This window comes from Erinaceus europaeus, chromosome 4 (assembly GCF_950295315.1).
Source record: "Erinaceus europaeus chromosome 4, mEriEur2.1, whole genome shotgun sequence".
Taxonomy (NCBI): Eukaryota; Metazoa; Chordata; class Mammalia; order Eulipotyphla; family Erinaceidae; genus Erinaceus; species Erinaceus europaeus.
In genome coordinates, this window is record NC_080165.1 from 93590149 (window position 1) to 93610881 (window position 20733).

Here is a 20733-nt window from a genome sequence, read left to right on the forward strand (position 1 = left end):
AGAGATTATTGCTGGGGCTCCATGTCTTCACTACTCCCTTACCCCCAGGGGTCATTTTTTTCTTTCCCCTACATATAGGGTAAGACAGAGAGAGACAGAGAGGGAGAGAGGGACACTGCAGCACCATTCCACCTCTGATGAAGCTTGCTTTCTGCAGACATTCCCACTTCGTGGCCTAGGGCACTGAGTCCTTGAACATGGTAATATGTGCTCTCTACCATGTGAGCCACCTGCCAAGCCTTGGCTAATTCTTAATTCTATTAGATTAAAATAGCATAAAAACTAAAATGGAGGCTAAAATATCTCTTGAGTTCTAGTGGTAAGACACATAAATTGCCTGGGTAAAAAAAAATTTCAAATAATTGAATGAAGTGACTTATAACTTGATGAGTCAGCTTCATCTCTGTATAAATCAAACAGCAAGTTATAATAAAATTTTTGGTAAGGAGTGAGGGAAAGTGAAAGTGTGGGGAATTTTAGCTTATGCTAGGAAATTCTACTTCTAGACACAAGGAGCTGTGTGGTAAAAAGCTTCAGAATTTTCAACCTCTAACATCTGATACAGCTGCTCAACTCACTAACTCCAGACAAGTTTCAGTATTCATAGCCTCTTATATTTGATGCTGCTACCTACCTCACTGACTCAGAACAGCATCTAGTCTAAAAAACAGATGACATTTTTGCAGACTCCCTTTGGGCAATTATCATCACTTCATATGATAGTTTTATTCTGATTTCAATTTTATTTTGTGATGCTACAACAAGAAATGCTCTTATGTCTCAAAACAGAATGTCACATTATTAATTATGTAACACAAGACAATGTCTGATGAATCATAAATTCTAACTTTATCACTTACATCATTGTCCTTAAGGACATGATTTTTTAGCTGAGGTCTGAATTTAAAGTTCTATATTTCTCCACTGATGAGTATTACAAGGGCAATACTCAATTAAGACTTGTTAAATATTCTACTTTACCATAATGCAGACCAAATACTTAAAAATTAGTTGTAAATTTAATGAAGACATTTAAGTTTGTGTCTCATGATTTAAATAGTACTTAGGGGAAAACATGTTTATTTATTTATTTATTTTACTTTACTTGATAGAACAGAAAGAAATTGAAAGGGGATGGGGAGGAAGCAAAGAAGAGAGACAGATACTTGCAGCTCTACTTCATCACTCGTGATGCTTTCCCCTTGAGGGAGAGGCGAAACCATTTTTAAAGTAAAACTTGCATAACTTGATTTCTATCTCTTTTTTTATGTAGTTGTTTAACAACAGAAAATATTGGTTAATCAAAAAAAAAAAGAAACAAAAAGGGCTTGGGAGTCATTAGTCAACAGACCCTTCATACAGTGTATACTTGGCAACACTATTAAATAGAATTGAACTTGTTGAAGATTTATTTATTTAAATGAGTGAGAGCAGAGTAGGAGAGAGATGGGACCAGAATATCTCTATGGCATGTATAGTACTGGGCATTGAAGTTATAACTTTATGCTTGCAAGTACTGTGTTTTACCACTGAGCAACAACCTCAGCCATAAGAAATGAGCCTGATATGCTTAGAGATAAAAAAAAGAAGAAGAAGAAAGAAAAAAAAGATGAGGAAGTACATAAGCCAATCTAAGAGTACACATCAGCAGTTGGAACTCTCATGCAAATTAATTCAAATCATATTCATATATTGGGATACAATTGTCACTATCTTATAAACAAGATCAAGGACCCAGATTCAGGACCACCCCCATGTCCTATGAGAGATGAGTAGTTGCGAAAATTGTGGTATATATACACAATGGAATACTATTCCTATTAAAAATGATTAAGTCTCATTCTTCACCTTATCTTAGATGGAGCTTAAAGGAATCATGTTAATTCAGATAAGCCATTAAAGAGAAGGATGAATATGGAATGATCTCACTCATGGACAGACCATAAGAAATAAGTATAGAAGGGAAAACACAAAGCAGTACATGGACTGGGTTTGGTATATTGCACCAAAGTAAAGGATTCTGGGTTGGGTGTTGGGTGGGGGCTTTCAGGTCCTGGTACATGATGGTGGAGGAAAAACTAGGTATAGAGTGAGAGTGTTTTGCAGAAAAATGAGAAATATTACACATGTCCTAACAACTATATTTACTGTAGACCATTAATCCCCCAAGTAAAAATATTTTTAAAATATAAATATATCTGTGCATATTCTATAACATTAAATATCAGTGGGAGAAGAAATATTTAATTTTGGTTTATGCATTATGAGCTGATTTAAATTTTAACTAAATGATTTAGTCAATTTTTCCATCAGTTTCCCTTCCTTCTTTCCCTCCTTCCTTCCTTCCTTCATTCCTTCCTCCCTCCCTCCCTCCTGTCCTTCCTTCCTTCCCTCCTTCCTTCCTCCCTTCATTCCTTCCTCCCTCCCTCCCTCCCTCCTGTCCTTCCTTCCTTCCTTCCTTCCTTCCTTCCTTCCTTCCTTCCTTCCTTCCTTCCTTCCTTCTTCTTCCTTTTCTATTACCACCATTTTTATTGCTGGAGCTCAGTGCCTCCACACTGAACTTACAACTTTCATTGGCCATTTTTCCTTCCACCCCCCTTTCTAATTAACTAGCTGTAGCAGAGAGAAACTGAGAGGGGAGGGGAAGATAGAAAGGGAAAAGGAGATATCACAAGGATTATGATTCAAACCTCCAGTTCCTACCTATAGGGGAAAAGCCTCACAACCAGTGAAGCAGCACTGTAGGTATCTCTCTGTTTCTCTCTGCCCCTTTATCCCCCTCCCACCATGATTTCTCTCTATCCAATAAAATTAAGTAAAGTTTAAAAATATTTTTAAAGGATATAAAAAAATAAGTGGTTAAAAAATATAGGGACTAAGAGGAGGAGGATAAAAAGAGAAAGAAAGAAGAGAAAACTGCTCATGAAGCTTCCCCCTGCAGGTGGGGAAAGGGGGCTCAAAGTCAAGTGGCTCCCCTTTCTATCAGTTTCTAAAAAACAGTGTTTGGTTTGGTTTTGTTTTTTGCCTCCAGGGTTATCGCCAGGGTGAACCCACTGCTCCTGGAGGCTATTTTTCCCATTATGTTGCCATTGTTGTAGTTGTTATTGTTGTCATAGCTGTTGTTGTTGGATAGGACAGAGAGAAATCGAGAGAGGAGGGGAAGACAGAGAGGAGGAGGGACAGATAGACAACTGCACACCTGCTACACTGCTTGTGAAGCAACCCCCTGCAGGTGAGGAGCTGGTGGCTGGAACTGGGATCCTTACGCCAGCACTTGCTCTTTGCGCTATATACGCTTAACCCGCTGTACTGCTGCCCAGCCCCTGAAACAGTGTTCTTTTAAAAGGTTATTTATTAACATATGAGGGAGAGAATAGATAAACATGATGTAAACCATTAACACCTCCCCTGATAAAAATGGGTGAAAAAAGACAATTAAGAAACTAGTTTATAAATAATAATGTAAACACCTATAGCTATTAGTTCCAATTTCTGAATACAGAATTAGTAAATGAGATGATCAATGTTTAAATGTAGTAACTCATTTTCAAAAAAGAGAATATATGAACATTGGCTCCTACCTGAGTTTTCTCTAAAAATGTTAACATGTACATTCTACTCAGTTTCCATAGAGCTAAAAACAAAAGACTATCTATTAATTATTACTATAAAGAACTTTCAAATTTGGGGGAATTGCAGTTACTTTATATTAGCTTCCCTACTTCCTACATCACTCTCCTCATTATTTTAGTTCAATTTTAATTGAACTTTTTGTAAATTTCATAGCTTTTATTATACATAGTATGCTTAGTTTTTATTTTGCCATCACAGGAGTGGTGTAGTACAGGAATTATTTGCTTAATTATACAAAAGGAAAGATGAGGGGAATTGAAAATGACCTTTGATTCCAAAATCAAAATGACCTTTGATTTCAAAAGCCTTCCTTTTACCTCATACATTCATTTTTTTGTCAACTGTTCATACACTAATAGTATTTTGAGATCTTTAATCTTACTTATGAAAAGATGGTAAATAACTTGGATCAAATTAATAGCAACCAATCTGTATTACCTAAACTAGTTTTTCTCCTAGGATCTACTTCTCTCCTTCTTTTCTGTTTCTCTCCCTTCATTCCTCCTTCTCCTCCTCCTCCTCCTTCTTCTCTCTCTTTCTCTATGTCCCTCTCTCTCTCTTTACTATTTCACATATCCTGGGGAGGTTTTCCAAGAACTTTGATAATGTCAATGACAGTCCCATCATCTGTCAAGACTAGTTTATTTGTTTTACTATGGGTGGGATCAGGTGGTGGCACACCTGACAGCATACATACATCATAGTGCTCAGTGATCCAGGTTCAAGTCTCTGGTCTCCAACTTCAGCAAAGTTTCACTAGTAGTGAAAAAGTACTATAAGTCTTTCTCTCTCTCTCTCTCTTTCTCTCTCCCTCTACATAGCCCCCACCCCTCTCATCTCCTCTCTGTCTGTATCAAAAACAAATACACAAAAATTTAAAAAATCACTACAGTTGCATGAGGATGGAGTATCCTTGTTTAATATATATAGCTACTGGTTATGACACTATGTTCTAGAAACTGCTGTTTTTCAGACTGTAATCATTATACAAAGAAAATGGGGGAAACTAAGGATGAAGACATATAGAGACTCTCCCATTCTTCTTACTTGGTCGCTAGGATCATCTTTTTTCTTGCTGTCTGTTCTTTCTGTTCCATGTGTTGCCTGGCAAGATGTTCTCCTACTGCTTTGGCTGGAAACTCTGTTTCACAAGTGTAGCCAAAATCCCGAGCCAAGTGTAAAGCCTCCCCTGTTGACAGATAACAAAAGTCAGTTTCCACCAATGTCAAAATAATTAAAAAATGAATAACAACATATATTTACCACAAGTCTCATTCCTGATTTTGCTCAGAAGAACCATTTGCCCTATTATTCCAAATAATTCAAGATCAAAGAGTTTTTGGAATGGAGGAGCAGGATGGAGTAAGGGAAACATGAGAAACAGGGAAACTACTTACCAGGCAGAGTTAGTTGGAAAATTAAGGGTGAAAACTAGAACCACAGACTGTCCTCAGTACTCTGGCTCTTAGATCAGACTGACTTTCAAATCCTAAGCATAAATGCTCTGTGTATATGTTTTTTTTTTTTTTACTATTGCTCAAACTACAGTCTATTCTCAGTATATTGAAAATATTACGATTTTTCCCCATGTGATTTCTCAAAGTATTATTAGTAAAAGATCAAATAACTTTTCAATGAAATGACTACCTTTTAAGGGAAGTCAATTATATTAATTTTATAATGTTATATTAATAAGTGCAGCTGTAGCGTTAGCACTACCAGGCATTATGGTAAACTTTGTTACAATATATGCAATGCTTCTTTAGTTACTTATAAAAATGGAATGCTTCTTAAGTATAATAAAATCATCTGTAAACTTTTTCTTTCTCAAAATCTTAAACCTGAGTAAAATTTAAGAATTGGATAAAAATGGTATATTGGCGAAGTAAAATTGATAGACACATTTCAATCTGAACAATATTAGTCAGTATTTTAAAAAATTCAACCAAATGATGTTGTACATTAAAACTTAAAAAAATAGAAAACAACCAAACTCAGTCTACAAATATATTTAATATGTTCTTAGTTTATACCATAGTGTTAGGTATTAGGATAATGAGGAATGTAAAAAAAGCAATGAAGATGGTCCACATTTCCAAGAAGATGACAGTTATATCAATAATAGTGATAAAACATCTTGTTTATACTTTATAATTTATAGTGCACAGATAGAACATTAACTATAATCTATCTATGTTTATTGATAAGCTGATACATTCAATAATGTAAGATATTATACTCTAATTATCAAATGACTATTAGAATTAAAGTGACATAAATTCAAAAGGAAGGCAAGGAAGTAAGTATGGGGAGAAGATCCAATAGCCCTACGGTCAAATTATCTCATGGAGAAATAAATAATATTCAGGTAAATAAATCATATAATATTTGGTTATTAGTTAAATTAACAGTTTAAGAAGATATGGATTTGATCCTGCTTTATCTTTTTTTTAAAGTTTCTTATATTTATTTATTTATTTTCCCTTTTGTTGCCCTTGTTGTTTTTTATTGTTGTAGTTATTATTGTTGTTGTTATTGATGTCATCATTGTTGAATAGGACAGAGAGAAATGGAGAGAGGAGGGGAAGACAGAGGGGGGAGAGAAAGATAGACACCTGCAGACCTGCTTCACCACCTGTGAAGCAACTCCCCTGCAGGTGGGGAGCCGGGGGCTTGAACCGGGATTCTTAAGGCAGTCCTTGCACTTCGTGCCACATGTGTTTAATCCGCTGCCCTACCACCTGACTCCCTCGTGCTTTATTTTAATAGCATAACAATGTAGTCAATGACTTAGTGCCAGGAAGAAATCATGGTCAGAATAATTATGAAGGAGGAAAAATTTACAGATATATAAATAGACTAGTTACTATAAAAAAATTCTTTAGTAAAGACACTACTTTTCCTCTAGAAAAAGTATTAACCTTTCAGATTAGAAACTCATATGTATACATATCTATAGAGTTACAAAGAAAACTATCAACAATAGAAAATAGAGAAACATTTTAGTACAAAGCTAAGAAAACATCATAATCCTGAAAATATTTTTCTCTTAAGTTTTTCTTAGATACTTCATCTTTCTTACAACTAAAACTTCTAAGAAAAGAAATATAAACTATTTTTTATTGGACTGGAGGTATTGTTTGGCTAACTGGTATTGGTTAAACTGCTTCAATCCTTGCTTCAGTTACTATTGTTGTATTTTCGATGTTAGTGACTACATTTGTCATAAAAGTATTTAGTATAGAGTGGCTTGTACTCAAAACATGACAGCTGAAGAATGACAGAACATAAAAATAAAAAACACATCAATAAAGAATAACTTCTATGACAATCAGACTCATAAACATCCTATAACTGATATAAAAAGTATCACTTTTGGGCATCAGGCGGTAGCAAAGTGGGTTAAGTACACCTGATGCAAAGCACAAGGACTGGCTTAAGGATCCCAGTTCTAGCCCTGGGCTCCCCACCTGCAGAGGAGTCCCTTCACAGGTGGTGAAGCAGGTCTGCAGGTGTTTATCTTTCTCTCCCCCTCTCGGTCTTCCTCTCCTCTCTCCATTTCTCTCTGTCCTATCTAACAATGATGACATCAGTAACAACAATGATAGCTACAACAACAAAAAACAAGGGCAACAAAAAGGAAAATAAATAAATATTTTTAAAAGTATCACTCTTATTTGTTAACTTTTTTTCAGCCACCAGGTTCCAGATGCTACCATGATGCCAACCAGAATTCCTTGGATGGATGACCTCACCAATGTGTCCTGGAGCTCTGCTTCCTCAGAGCCCTGCCCCACTAGGGAAAGAGAGAGACAGGCTGGGAGTATGCCAAGCCCATGTTCAGCGAGGAAGCAATTACAGAAGCCGGGCCTTCCACCTTCTGTACCCCATAATGACCCTAGGTCCATACTCCCATGGAAATAAAGAATAGGAAAGCTATCAGGGAAGGGGATGGGATACGGAGCTCTGGTGGTGGGAACTGTACCCCTTTTATACTGTTGTCTTGTCAGTGTTTTCATTTTATAAATAAATTTTTTAAAAAAGTGTCACTCATAGTGTAATTTTAAAACCAGCTGATTTATGTGTACTGGCATACCTGCATATTACAATAACAACATATAAGTAGATATTTAAAAACCACTTAATATATTCTACCTCTACTTAGACAATAGTGGGAGAAGTGAAACCTTATAAATAGGAGGTAGCAGGATGCCCCTTAAAATTTGTGCTAAAATCTAATTATTTTTCTTTTATATATTTATTTTCCCTTTTGTTGCCCTTGTTGTTTTATTGTTGTATTTATTATTATTGTTGTCATTGATGTTGTCATTGTTAGGACAGAGAGAAATGGAGAGAGGAGGGGAAGACAGAGAGGGGGAGAGAAAGACACCTGCAGACCTGCTTCACCGCCTGTGAAGCTACTCCCCTGCAGGTGGGGAGCCTGGGGCTCAAACCGGGGTCTTTCTGCCAGTCCTTGCACTTTGTGCCTCTTGAGCTTAACCCACTGAGCTACTGCCGGACTCCCTAAAATCTAATTCTTAAGGATCTTTACCAATTTATGTAAAGTTCTCACCTTGTGGTAGTTTAAGAACAGTTTGAATGGAATACCCACTGTTTATATTTACACTGACAACCAGCTCCTTCCTTCTCTTAATTCTGTTTGCTGCTTTCCCCTGCTTGAATGTAACATTGTTATAGGATGTATAGCAATGTTGCATCAAAACAAATCAAAAGATATGTCAAGACACCGCTGTGTAGTTAAAATTTGTCTACCATGCCATAAAGCTTTGTGTGTGAAAGCCTCAGTATGAATGAAGGGATTCATGAACTAAAATTAACATGATATTAAATAACAATAACACATGTATACTTGAACCTTTGATAGAGATATTTTTATAGGCAACTGGATTAAGAAAACAAAACTTGGGAGATCTGAAAAGAATAAGAGGACTTCAAGGGGGTTGTGAAAATAAGTAGCTATGAGATATTTTCTCTGTAGTGAGATTAAATAGTCATCTGAACAACAACAACAACAACAAAAAGGTATGGTAATGTGTTGAAGAAAAAGTGATCTGGGAAGGTCAGATTTTTCTATTCTCACATAAGAAATACTACTTCAAGTAACAATAGTTCTGTTAACTTCATTTGTATACAAGAATGGGATGCCCTCTATTAGTATTATATTTTCTTTTGGGGAGATTAATGGTTTATGGTCAACAGTAAATAAACTTGTTGGTACATGTGTAACTATCAGTTTTCTACAAAACACTCTCCCCCTATGCTTCGTTTCTCCTCTTGGCTCTGAAATGAGTGCTGGCTAGAGTGTCCCTAGTTGTGGCTAAGGATTGCAAACTCAGACTGACAGGAATTCAGAGGTCACACAGGCTTTTGTGCTAAATATGAATATATATGGGCCCTCAGTCAGATCAGTGCAGTAAAAAGTCGATGATATTTATATGCCATTTATATATGCTTTCCTCATATTTGGGAGAGACTCTCTTCCCTAGTACAGCTTTCTAGTCCAATTCTCAACTCTAATACTATCTTCCCAGACAATATTTTAGTCCACCTGCATGGTAGCTATAGTGCTTAGGCAAAAATCACTAGAATTATGGGCTCCTATAAACATACCTAAAGTGGACTTCCTAGCTTCTTCCAACATGAAGATCTGTAATTCCATTTGCTCTATCCCTATCTTTATGTTCTTGTTTACTAAACAATTTGTTCTGCTTTATATCTTACTGCCTTTCAGCCACCAAGTTGCAGATACTACTATGATGTCATCATGACTTCCTTGGGCAGATAACTTCACCAATACACATTATGTCCTGGAACTTCACTTCTTCAGAGCTCTATCCCACTAAGGAAAGACAGAAATAGTCTGGGGGTATGGATTGACTTCCCAACATCCATGTCCAGCAGAAAAGCAATTACAAAAGCCAGACGGTCCACCATCTGTACCCCATAAAGAATTTTGGTCCATATTCCCAGGGGGAAAAAGAATAAGGAAACTTCTAATGGAGGGGCTGGAAGATGGAACTCTGGTGGTGGGAACTGTGTAAGCCTGTTACCTTGTAATCTTTTTAATCATTATTAAATCACAAATAAAAAATAAAAAATTTAAAAAGGTGAATTCAGTGGTCCAGGAGGAGGCACAGTGACAAAGCTTTGGACTCTCAAGCAGGAAGTCCTGAGTTCGATGCCCTGCAGCACATGTGCCAGAGTGATGTCTGGTTCTTTCTCCCATCTTCCTCATAAATAAATTTTTTAAAAAAATTTTAAAAAGGTGAATTATTTTAATTATTATTTTTTCACAAAGGTTTTAAGCCATTCCCTTATTTCAATATACTGTGACACTTGATAAGCCTGATCCACATTTATTTATTCCCTTTTGTTGTTTTATTATTGTTATTGATGTTGTTATTGTTGGATAGGACAAAGAGAAGTGAAGAGAGGAGGGGAAGACAGAGAGGGGGAGAGAAAGATAAGACACCTGCAGACCGGTTTCACCTCTTGTGAAGTGACTCTCCTGCAGGTGGGAAGCCTGCTCGAATCAGAATCCTTACGCTGGTCCTTGCGCTTTAAGCCGTGTGCCCACTGTGCTACCGCCTGACTTCCCCTGATCCCTTATTTATTATATGTATATTTAAATTTTATTAGTGACTTAATATTTATTTATAATTTTTTTTCTTTTTTTTCCACATCACTGCCTCCGCCGCCTGCCAGCCTTGCGGGGGGGGGGGGGGCACCTCTCAAACAGAGCTGGGTGCCGGCCTGAGGTTCGCCTCCCACCCAACCCCCACCCTCGTGCGCCCTGGCCTTTATCCGAGGGGCTACTGTCTTCCCACCCTGATCCCAGGGTCCCTTCCCCCGAGTCCATATCCTCCGGAGGCTCTCGAAGGCGGCCTCAGCCCTGCTAGAGACAGCCCTCAGACGGGTCTCAGTATTTATTTATAAAATAACAGGGCATAGTTCTGTACCATTACCATCACTAGAGTCTGTTTGCCCATTTCCTCTATTAGAAGCTAAAGTAGTTCTCTCAAAGTTACAGGTATGATTAACTATTATTTCTACATCATCTGTCTATATTAGTATATATTCGCCCATTTCCCCCCATAGTCTCATCCTTTATTCTTTTTTTATATTTTATTTATAAAATAAGAAATATCAACAAGACCATAGGATAAGAAGGGTACAGTTGCACACAATTCCCACTACCAGGCTTGCATATCCTGTTCCCTCTCTTTAAAGCTTACCTATTCTCTGTCTCTCTGGGACATGGAACCAGCTGATCTTCATTTTTTACATAACTGGAACAACACACGAATTTTGACATATACATCTATATTATAACATATAATTTCTGAAATTAGTATCTTGGAAATAGGAATCACAGATGAGGGCTAGGGTTAGTGTTTGAGTACAAGTATTCTAAGTATAAACCTTTGGGCTCCATAAGCCAAATACTGCCAATTCTTCTTTATGAACAAGTAGGAACCACTAAGAAATATTAATTTTTCCACAATATTAATAGTAACAGTGGTTGACATATGCACAATGTTAGTGCACCAGACTGTCATGTCCGAGGCTTAGAAGTCCCAGGTTCATTCCCTAAAGCTGTTATAAATTAGAGGTGGGGACTCAGGAGGTAGTGCTCCGGGTTAAGCACATGTTGTGCAAAGTGCAGGTACCAGCCTAAGCATCTAGGTTTCAGCCCCCCGATCCCCACCTACAGGGGAGTCATTTCACAAGCAGTGAAGCAGGTGGGCAAGTGTTTCTCTCCTCCTCTCTGTCTTCCTCTCCTCTCTGTCTTATCCAACAATAATGACATCAGTAACAACAACAATAATAAACACAACAGTAAAAAAGGGCAACAAAAGATAATAAATAAATAAATAAGTAAATAAATAAATAAAATCAGAGCTGAACAGTGCTCCGGCCTCTCTGCCTCTCACTAAAAGTAAGTAACATATTTAAAGAAATTAGTACAATTAAAATTACAGGATATTCAAAGAAAATAAACAATCTTCTTCCTTGCTTTGGGACATTCAGTTTTCAGACTCAAAAGCAAAATGAAAACCAGTAGTAATATTGCACCAAAGCAAAAAACCTGGGGGAGGAAGGCAAAGGGATGTGTGGAGAAGAAATTGTACCATGTGTCAACAACTATACTGTAAACCTTTTTCCTCCTAGTAAAATGATTTGGAAAAACAAAAAAGAGAACCATGAGAAAATATTGGGAAAATTTCAAATTGTGATCATTGATGCAGCCCAGTAATAGCATGTTAGTGGAAAAACCCTTTCTGAAGAAAGTTAATAATTCATTTTACTGAGACTGTATTCCACATTCTTGTACAAGAAATTAATTTGAATGAATTTTTAGAATTGAAATAAGTAAACCTAACTTTGTGTACATGTAAGGGGGGGGGGTAGAGAGTCCAATGAGCCTGGTGCATGTTTGAGTGAAGTGCTCCAGGTTGACATTACATTATTTTTAAACTTAGGAGGGAGGTTACTGAAGAATAGGGTAATGGATAATGGGAGAGGCATCACAGTACCTTTCTTTGACTAGTGGAACTTCCTGTGATGTTGGGGTGTTTCCATGTCATGGTCTACTGGATGAGTTATATCTCAGCACCAATAAACACAATTTTTTTTAACTTTTTAAAAAATATTTATTTTATTTATTTTTTCCCTTTTGTTGCCCTTGTTTTATTGTTGTAGTTACTATTGTTGTTGTTGTTGTTGAATAGGACAGAGAGAAATGGAGAGAGGGAGGGGAAGAGAGAGGAGGAGAGAAAGATAGACACCTGCAGACCTGCTTCACCGCCTGTGAAGCAACTCCCCTGCAGGTGGGGAGCCGGGGTTCGAACCGGGATCCTTATGCTGGTCTTTGTGCTTTGCGCCACCTGCGCTTGGCTAAGGGCTGCACTACAGCCCGACTCCCAATAAACCCAATTTTAATCTTTCATACAATCATTACGGATTTTGGCATCCTTTAAAATGAACATTTTCCCCAGTCTCCAACTCCAAGAGGCAATGTTCTGGAGTGGTAAAGAAGGGCTGTAGGTGTCTTTCTTTTCACCTCTCTCTTGAATTTCTTTCTGTTGCTAGAAAGGAAGAAAGAAAGAGAGAGAGGGAGGGAGGGAGGGAGAGAGAGAGAGAGAGAGAAAGAGAGAGAGAGAGAGAGGGAAATGGAGAAAGAAAGGAAGGTGGAGGAAAAGAAGAGGGGGAAAAAAGACTACCAAGGAGTAGTGGAGTAGTTTTATAAGCACCAAGCCCCAACAATAACCCTGGTGAAAAATAAAACAAGATAAAATAAAATAAATGTATTTAGGGAAAATGTTCTTTAGATAAGTAAAAATCAGTACCAGCATTAATTTTTTTTCTAAATAGTATATCATTGCTATTCACTAGATAATCCTTACCAGTGTCATTATAATGCTAGTACCTTAAAATAATTTAGGTCTAACATACTATCACAATATTCAGTATTAGTAAATGAAAGTAACAATTAATATAGTCTAAGTTTCAGTCATATGATTTCAATTTTATATCCATATGTGGGAAATTAACAGTTTAAATCTATTTCTAGAATTATTCTAAAAGTTAAATAGTCTCAATTAAAAATTGAGACTATTTTCAACTTTATAAATTATATTAAATAAATAATTTTGTAAATATCAATAATCAAGCCACAGCAATCTTATAACTCAAATACTAAATTAATATATCTGATGCATGTTTATTTCTGGAAGAGATGTGCTCTGTAGTGCTATGTACCATATACTCCCTGAATAGGCACTTTGTACTATGCTTAGTTTCATAGTTTAATGAAAATTTTGTTTAAACACCAAAATTTTATCTTTCAGAGCAATTATTTATTGTCCACCCCAGCATCTGCTTAATAATAGGTACTCAGTAAATATTTGTTAACTTAAAAACTTCCCAAATAAATATGAATACAACAATGGTCTTGTGAGGCACTCCTTCCAGAGAATGTAACTGAAAATTTTGAGCAAAAATTTTCTAGAGATATAGAAAACTCATTCAAAAGCTTTATTATTTTTCTCTGACTATTAAAAATGACTAAATAATCTCCTTTGTTTCATCCTTGATGGTACTTAAAGGGCTTACATTGAGTGAGATAAGTCAGAAGGAGGAGGGTGAATACCAGATGATCTCATTTAGAGGTGGAATTTAGAAAACAAGAAAAGAAAGGGAAAAAAATATAGGCTGAAACTTAGAGTAAATTTGGTGCTGCAGCAAAGCCAAGGACATGGAGGGTATAAGGGTGGGGCCTGACTAGGCATTGGAAATCCAATCCGTGATGGTGGAGGAGGGCCAAAATTGGTGATGGGACTGGTGTGCTGACACCTATCACAGAAAAATAAGAAATATATCTATGTAACAATTGTCTTGGAAATAATCAGATAATTAATTAAATGAATATAGCAAATAAAAGTGGCATATCAATGTAATATTTTTAACAAAAACTATACTGGAAGGTAATAATTCCAAACATTTGGTAATCACTTTACTGTTTTTTTCTTCTAATGTATAGTTTCCACTATATATCAGTTAATTCCACATCCTAATTTATTTGCACGTTTTAATATTTCTGTGTGCTTAACCAGGTGTGCCACAGCCTGGTCCTTATGTTTTAATATTTCTGGAGTAATCTCAAGTCAAGGTTGAGAACCACTGTCCTAAGGCAAAAGAAAAGTGTTATATAGATATTAACTATGCATTTTCCCAAATACAAGAATATGCTGTGTTATATGAAGGAAAAGCACTTACTAAGAAGTTAATATCATACTGTAAAAGTGTTTGCTTGGTGGTCTGGGAGGTGGCACACCCTGTCCAACGCTTGACGTCTCGTCACCCAATCTGGTCCCATATGCCTACACTGAACTTCTCTGTTGCAGTCTCTTGGAAACAGAGTTGGCAGTCAGCTGAGGTAAAGAACAAACACCTCATCACAGACCCCTGCAAGAGTCAACCAGGCTTTGACCTAACACGTTATGATTGGGCCCTCCTCAATCGCTATCGAACAGGCCATGGCAGGTGCGCCGCTATGTTCCATCGCTGGGGAGCCAGAGACGACCCGAATTGCCCCTGCGGCTACAGACAGACTATGACCTACATAGTCAATGACTGCCACCTCTCCAGATTCAAAGGAGGTCTCGAAACTTTACATCAGGCTCAACCTGACGCTGTTGACTGGCTATGGAAGAAGGGCAAACGCTAGAAGGCACCCCTAACTCTTCATCTGCACTATTCCAGCCTTTGGGTTCATGATTGTTCAACAATTTGTTTGACTTTGTATGTTAACTATTTTCAACCACCAGGTTCCAGAAGCTAGCATGATGCCAACCAGACTTCCCTGGACAGACAACCCCACCAATGTGTCCTGGAGCTCTGCTTCCCCAGAGCCCTTCCCCACTAGGGAAAGAGAGGGGCAGCCTGGGAGTATGGAGGGACCTGTCAATGCCCATGTTCAGTGGGGAAGCAATTACAGAAGCCAGACCTTCCACCTTCTACATTCCACAATGACCTTGGGTCCATACTCCCAGAGGGTTAAAGAATAGGAAAGCTATCTGGGGAGGGGATGGGTTACAGAGTTCTGGTGGTTGGAATTGTGTGAGGTTGTACCACTCTTATTCTATGGTTTAGTCAATGTTTCCTTTTTATAAATAAACAAGTAAAAAATAAAATAGCAAAAATAAAGGAAAAGTGAACTAAGAGTTGATTACATCTTAACTTTGAAGATTCAACTGATGGCAGAGGTTCATAGAGTTGTTAAAAAACTTGCCTTGGTGGACACAAGAAATCTTAATAATATTTCCTAGAAATCTTAACAGTAGAGGCAGTCTAATCCTTGGCAGTAAGCAAGTTCAATAACTGATGGTTTCTTTCTACCCCTTAGTTTTATTTAGTTGAATTCAGAAGTCGTTCATTAGTGTAATTCTTCATAATCCACATCATAAGTACAAATCTATGTAGAAAACACAAGGTGGAATGGCAAACCAGAAGTCCCAAGTTCTTGTTGCTCCCAATTTTATAATTTTTCCTGTGCAGAACAGTTTATTTCATTTTACCTCACTATATCTTCTGAGGAAAATCACAACTGAAATTTGTTGAGCACCAACTTTGGGTTTGCACCTTGATAAGTAAATAATAATGGAAGTAATAATAATAAGAAGAAGAATATAAGAATAATAGTCTTCATAGTGACTTCACTACTCCTGATTGATGTTTTCAGAGATAAAGAGAGAAAAAGGGAGACCAAAGATTATAGTATAGTGGTTATGCAAAAGATTTTCCAGCTTGATGCTAGTCAAGAACAGTCCCTAGAACTACCATAAGTCAGAACTGAGTGGTACTATGGTAAAGAGAGAGAAGCAGGAGAGAGGGAAAGACAACACAGTATTAAAACATCCTTTAATGAAGTGGAGGCCAGGCTTGAGTCTGGGTCAAATGCATTTGAGCAAATCAGTTACACTATCCAGGTAGATTATTTTTCCTAGCCCCAAAGTATTACTTAGCTCTCGTGGCAACCTTGTGGGGACAACACTATATTAATATCACTTCATTGATTAGGACACTAATGCTGCTAAAGAAATATATAAGTGTTTGAGAAACAGCTGATCTAGTCATGGACAGACTACTGTATGAAAGTTTCAATCAACAGTTTTAGAAAACATAAGAGAGAAGTTAAGTTTTGTAAAACACACAGGTGAATTTATATAGAAAATCCAGGTAATAAAGTAGAAATAAAAAATTAAATGGTGGAAAAATAGTGTTCTTTTCCATGAGACTTTAGTTTTGCTATAAGTTTTATGGGTTATCTTTGAAAATTGAGAATCTAGTTTTAGAATTTCTGAAAAAAAAGATCATCTAAAATGTTACTAACTCTTCTAAAAGTGTTTGATTCAGAGTATCATAGACATAATTAATTCAAGGTCTTAGGAATACCAACTGGTATATATGGTGAATATTTAACTTATCAACCAAAAATAAACAAGTAAAAAATTAAAAAAAAAAACTTGCAAGAGTTATATGAACATGTAAGAAATAAAAATCTGCAAAGCACTGCTGAGAAGCATCAACAATTTCACTTTTCAAAGACTGGTAAGTTAGATGGGTCGCCATTTCCTGTACATATCCGAAAACATCAATAGGATTCCAAGGGTCATGAGCCTAACACAAAACAAGCCATTTTGCTAGCTGGAACGCTGTAATCATCTGTCATTAACCAATTAAAATGTCAGAATAAAAAATATATAAATAGGGGTCGGCAGTAGCACAGAGGGTTAAGCGCACGTGACGCAAAGCTCAAGGACAGTAGTAAGGATCCTGGTCCGAGTATCTGGCTTCCCACCTGGAGGAAGGTCACTTCACAAGTGGTGAAGCAGGTGTGCAGGTGTCTTTCTTTCTCTCTCCCTGTCTGTCTTACCCTCCTCTCTCCATTTCTCTATGTCCTATCCAACAAAGATGACATCAACAACAACAATAATAACTACAGCAACAATAAAACAACAATGGCAACAAAAGGGAAAATAAATAATAAAATAAAAAACAACAACCAATAAACAAATATAAATAGTAGAGTTCTCAATAATGAAAAAACTGTTTAGTCAGCCCAGGGTTAAATAAAAGCTTTTTTTTTTTTTCCTCCAGGGTTATTGCTGGGCTCGGTGCCTGCACCATGAATCCACCGCTCCTGGAGGCCATTTTTCCCCCTTTTTGTTGCCCTAGTTGTTGCAGCCTCGTTGCGGTTATTATTGCCATTGTTGACGTTGCTTTGTTGTTGAATAGGACAGAGAGAAATGGGGAGAGGAGGGGAAGACAGAGAGAGAGGGGAGAGAAAGATAGACACCTGCAGACCTGCTTCACCGCTGTGAAGCGACTCCCCTGTATGTTGGGAGCCGGGGCTCTAACCGGGATCCTTACGCCGGTCCCTGCGCTTTGCGCCACTTGCGCTTAACCCACTGCGCCACCGCCGGACTCCCAAATAAAAGCTATTTTAATTTAGGTAGAGCGTCTTTTAAAATTGTTTTTATCTTTATTTATTTGTTGGATAGAGACAGTCAGAAATTGAGATGGAAGAGAGAAAAAGAGAGAGAGAGAGACCTGCAGCACCACAGCACTGCTTCATCACTTGTGAAGCTTTCCCTCTGCAGGTGGGGTCCGGGGGCTTGAACCTAGGTCCTTGTGCACCGTAACATGTGTGCTTAACCAGGTGTGCCACTACCTGGCCCCAAGGTAGAACATCTTTATTCTTCAAATATTATATAGATTTAGGCCCTAAGGAGACTTGTATCTATGGGTCATGACTCATAACTCAGTGAAATTCTTGAATTAAAAAATGTAGAGTGTTTTCAATTAACACTTTAAAAGAACATTAAAAAACAGAATAAAAATATCACAAAATATAGCACATAATTATGAGACTTTTTAAGAAAAAGAAGATAAAAGTCATAATAGAATATGAGGCAACTTGAAGAATACAAAAACCCCTTCATCCCTAAGTTGGTTTCTTCAGCTACATCAAACTGCCTGTACTTCAACAATAATAATAAAAGTATTTCTCTATATCAAAAATATTTTGGGGAGGATTTTAAGAACATCCAGTTAAAGTAAGATGCATCTGGGGAAAACAAAATGTTAGGTCTCATCAATTAAGGTTGAAACTCTTTTATAAGCAGAAATCAAATAAATTGTGCACAAGTTGGATACTTTTGTTATAGGGAAGCACTTCAAAAAGAGATATGGCAAAGTTACAAAGATCATCTTGAGATTTTACATATTTATCCTTCACCCCTTCCTTCAGTTAACACACATCAATGATTCCCATACAGAACAGTCTGGTGCTTATGACCATCATGAAAATCAACTTGAAAAACTGAATATAACTTCTTTAAGACTTTTCAGCTTCTACTGGTATTTTGTGCTGGTACAGCTAATTTTTAAATCAATCTTCCTAGTGGATTCTACTGTAGAGCTAATCAGATTATATTATCCATATAATTCAAAAACCTATCCTACTATACCCTGAAGAAGTACTGTGGTCTATTTTTAAGCAGATATAATTTAAATTACTTTTTAATTAAAATTTGGCAAGAATTTACTATCTATCATCTATCTCTATCCAGAATAAAACAAGTCTTGATGCTGGCATTTGTGTTGCCAAAGGATCAAAACTGGGGTCTCAGGTATGCAACTCCTGTGTTCTAAAACTAAGATCATTACCCAGGTCTGTCTCACGTTCATAGTCAACCCATTAATCATTTTCACACTTTGCTATTTATTACCCCAGTACTCTCAATTTATGTTGGTGGATGACAGATAAAATCTCTGAACATTACTTTTAAGTATCAGTACACATGGCTACCATAGCACACAAAGTAGAATTCAGTAATGTGTAAGTAATGTGTATGAGATTAATATTTGATGATATTATTATTATGTTTATTTACATTATTACGGTAGGGAGCAAAGATTAATTTTCAATGTAAAAATCACCAAAACAGTGTTGTCAAAACAAATGTTAAGAACACACTATTTTGGGAGTCGGGCTGTAGTGCAGCGGGTTAAGCATGCATGGCACAAAGCACAAGGATGGGCATAAGGATCCTGGTGATCCCAGCTCTCCACCTGCCCCTGCCGGGGAGTCGCTTCACAGGCAGTGAAACAGGTCTGCAGGTGTCTGTCTTTCTCTCCCCCTCTCTGTCTTCCCCTCCTCTTCATTTCTCTCTGCCCTATCCAACAATGATGAAGTCAATAACAACAACAATAATAACCACAACAATGTTAAACAACAAGGGCAACAAAAGGGTGTTGGTTTGGCCCCATTCCCCCTACCTCTGAGAGAAATGGTTTGGCCCTTGCTAGTTTCACGCCCCTCTTTCTCCCCGCCCCTTATGCTAAGGAAGTCCAGAGTCCCAGCAGCAGGAGTAAGAATGATAGGGAAGCACATGGTGTGGTGGTTTTCCCTTTCATGAATAAAGATTAAACTACAGCTTCTCAGCCCAGCCGCGTGTCCTCGAGTCTCTCTCTACCGCCTCAAAGCTAGCCCGGCCTGCTGGAGCCTCCGAAACATTAACAACAAAAGGGAAAATAAATAAACATAAAAAATTAAAAAAGAACACACTATTTTACAAATACAGTGAATAAATGTATGGACAATAAGGGAAAGGTCAGATTTATCCAACTATAATATAAATAATAATCAAAATGACAGTAGTATAGCATTATTAGTTTTCTTTTTTTGCAGAGCTGTAGCCTTGCACATGAACAGTATAATCAGTCTGGGTCACTGTTTTTTATTTTTTTCAATCAGTTGGAAGAAAAGATAGATAAAAAGGAAGTAGTTGAGCTTCCCCCAGTGACATAGTGTTTCCTATTTGGTGCCAGAGCCCAAATGTGGGATGCACATAGCAAAATACATACCTTGGTGAGTGATGGCTTAAACACACAGCTGGAATTATATATTGGTGATTTAGGGATTGCTTATTGATGTACCTAAACCTTCTATTGTCTTCTTCTCTCTTCTCTACTAGTGAGAAAATTAACTGTCTAAATGATAGTCTACATATTGTTTAGGCTTTCTACTAAGCCTTATATTAAAACTAAGTCAAATCTAATTTAATCACCACTGTTATGAGTTCACTCACAATCATTGCTGTCTTTTACCTGTAATCATTGTATAAAGAAAAAATTATAAAATTTTTATAAATGTATTTTTAAAAATCATTATATATATAAAGAAACGGCATGCTTAACAAAATTTAGTTTCACAGAATTGCTAGCCTTCCTTGATTAGTTTGCAGAGCTAAAAAGCCATACCTTCAACTAATGAAGTGAGGAGGGTAACATTGGCAGCCTTCCGTCTTCCTGCTGGCAAGTTCAGTCCAAGTCTATCCAGTTTCTCTCGCAGGCAACGACCCCCATTCTTGGATTTTGCTCTGTTCCAAAACAAATAAAACCCAGGTTTTGGAAGTTTCATTCTGAGAAAGATGATGGTAAGACTAGACCATATGGAATAGTCAATGCCAAAAAGAGACAAATAAAATAATAAAATGGTGGTATGGTACA

At 37.1% G+C, this 20733-nt stretch overlaps 1 protein-coding gene across 1 annotated transcript in view; it reads right to left on the bottom strand.

The window, feature by feature from the left end:
• Positions 1–20733, bottom strand: part of TFAP2D (transcription factor AP-2 delta) — a 56686-nt gene that overhangs the window by 20015 nt on the left and 15938 nt on the right. Inside the window, exons 4-5 of the mRNA XM_007536220.2 lie at positions 20485–20603; positions 4681–4822 (exon numbers count right to left, since the gene is read on the bottom strand). Coding sequence (XP_007536282.2) covers positions 4681–4822; positions 20485–20603 — 261 coding nt within the window. The remainder of the gene's footprint in view (positions 1–4680; positions 4823–20484; positions 20604–20733) is intronic.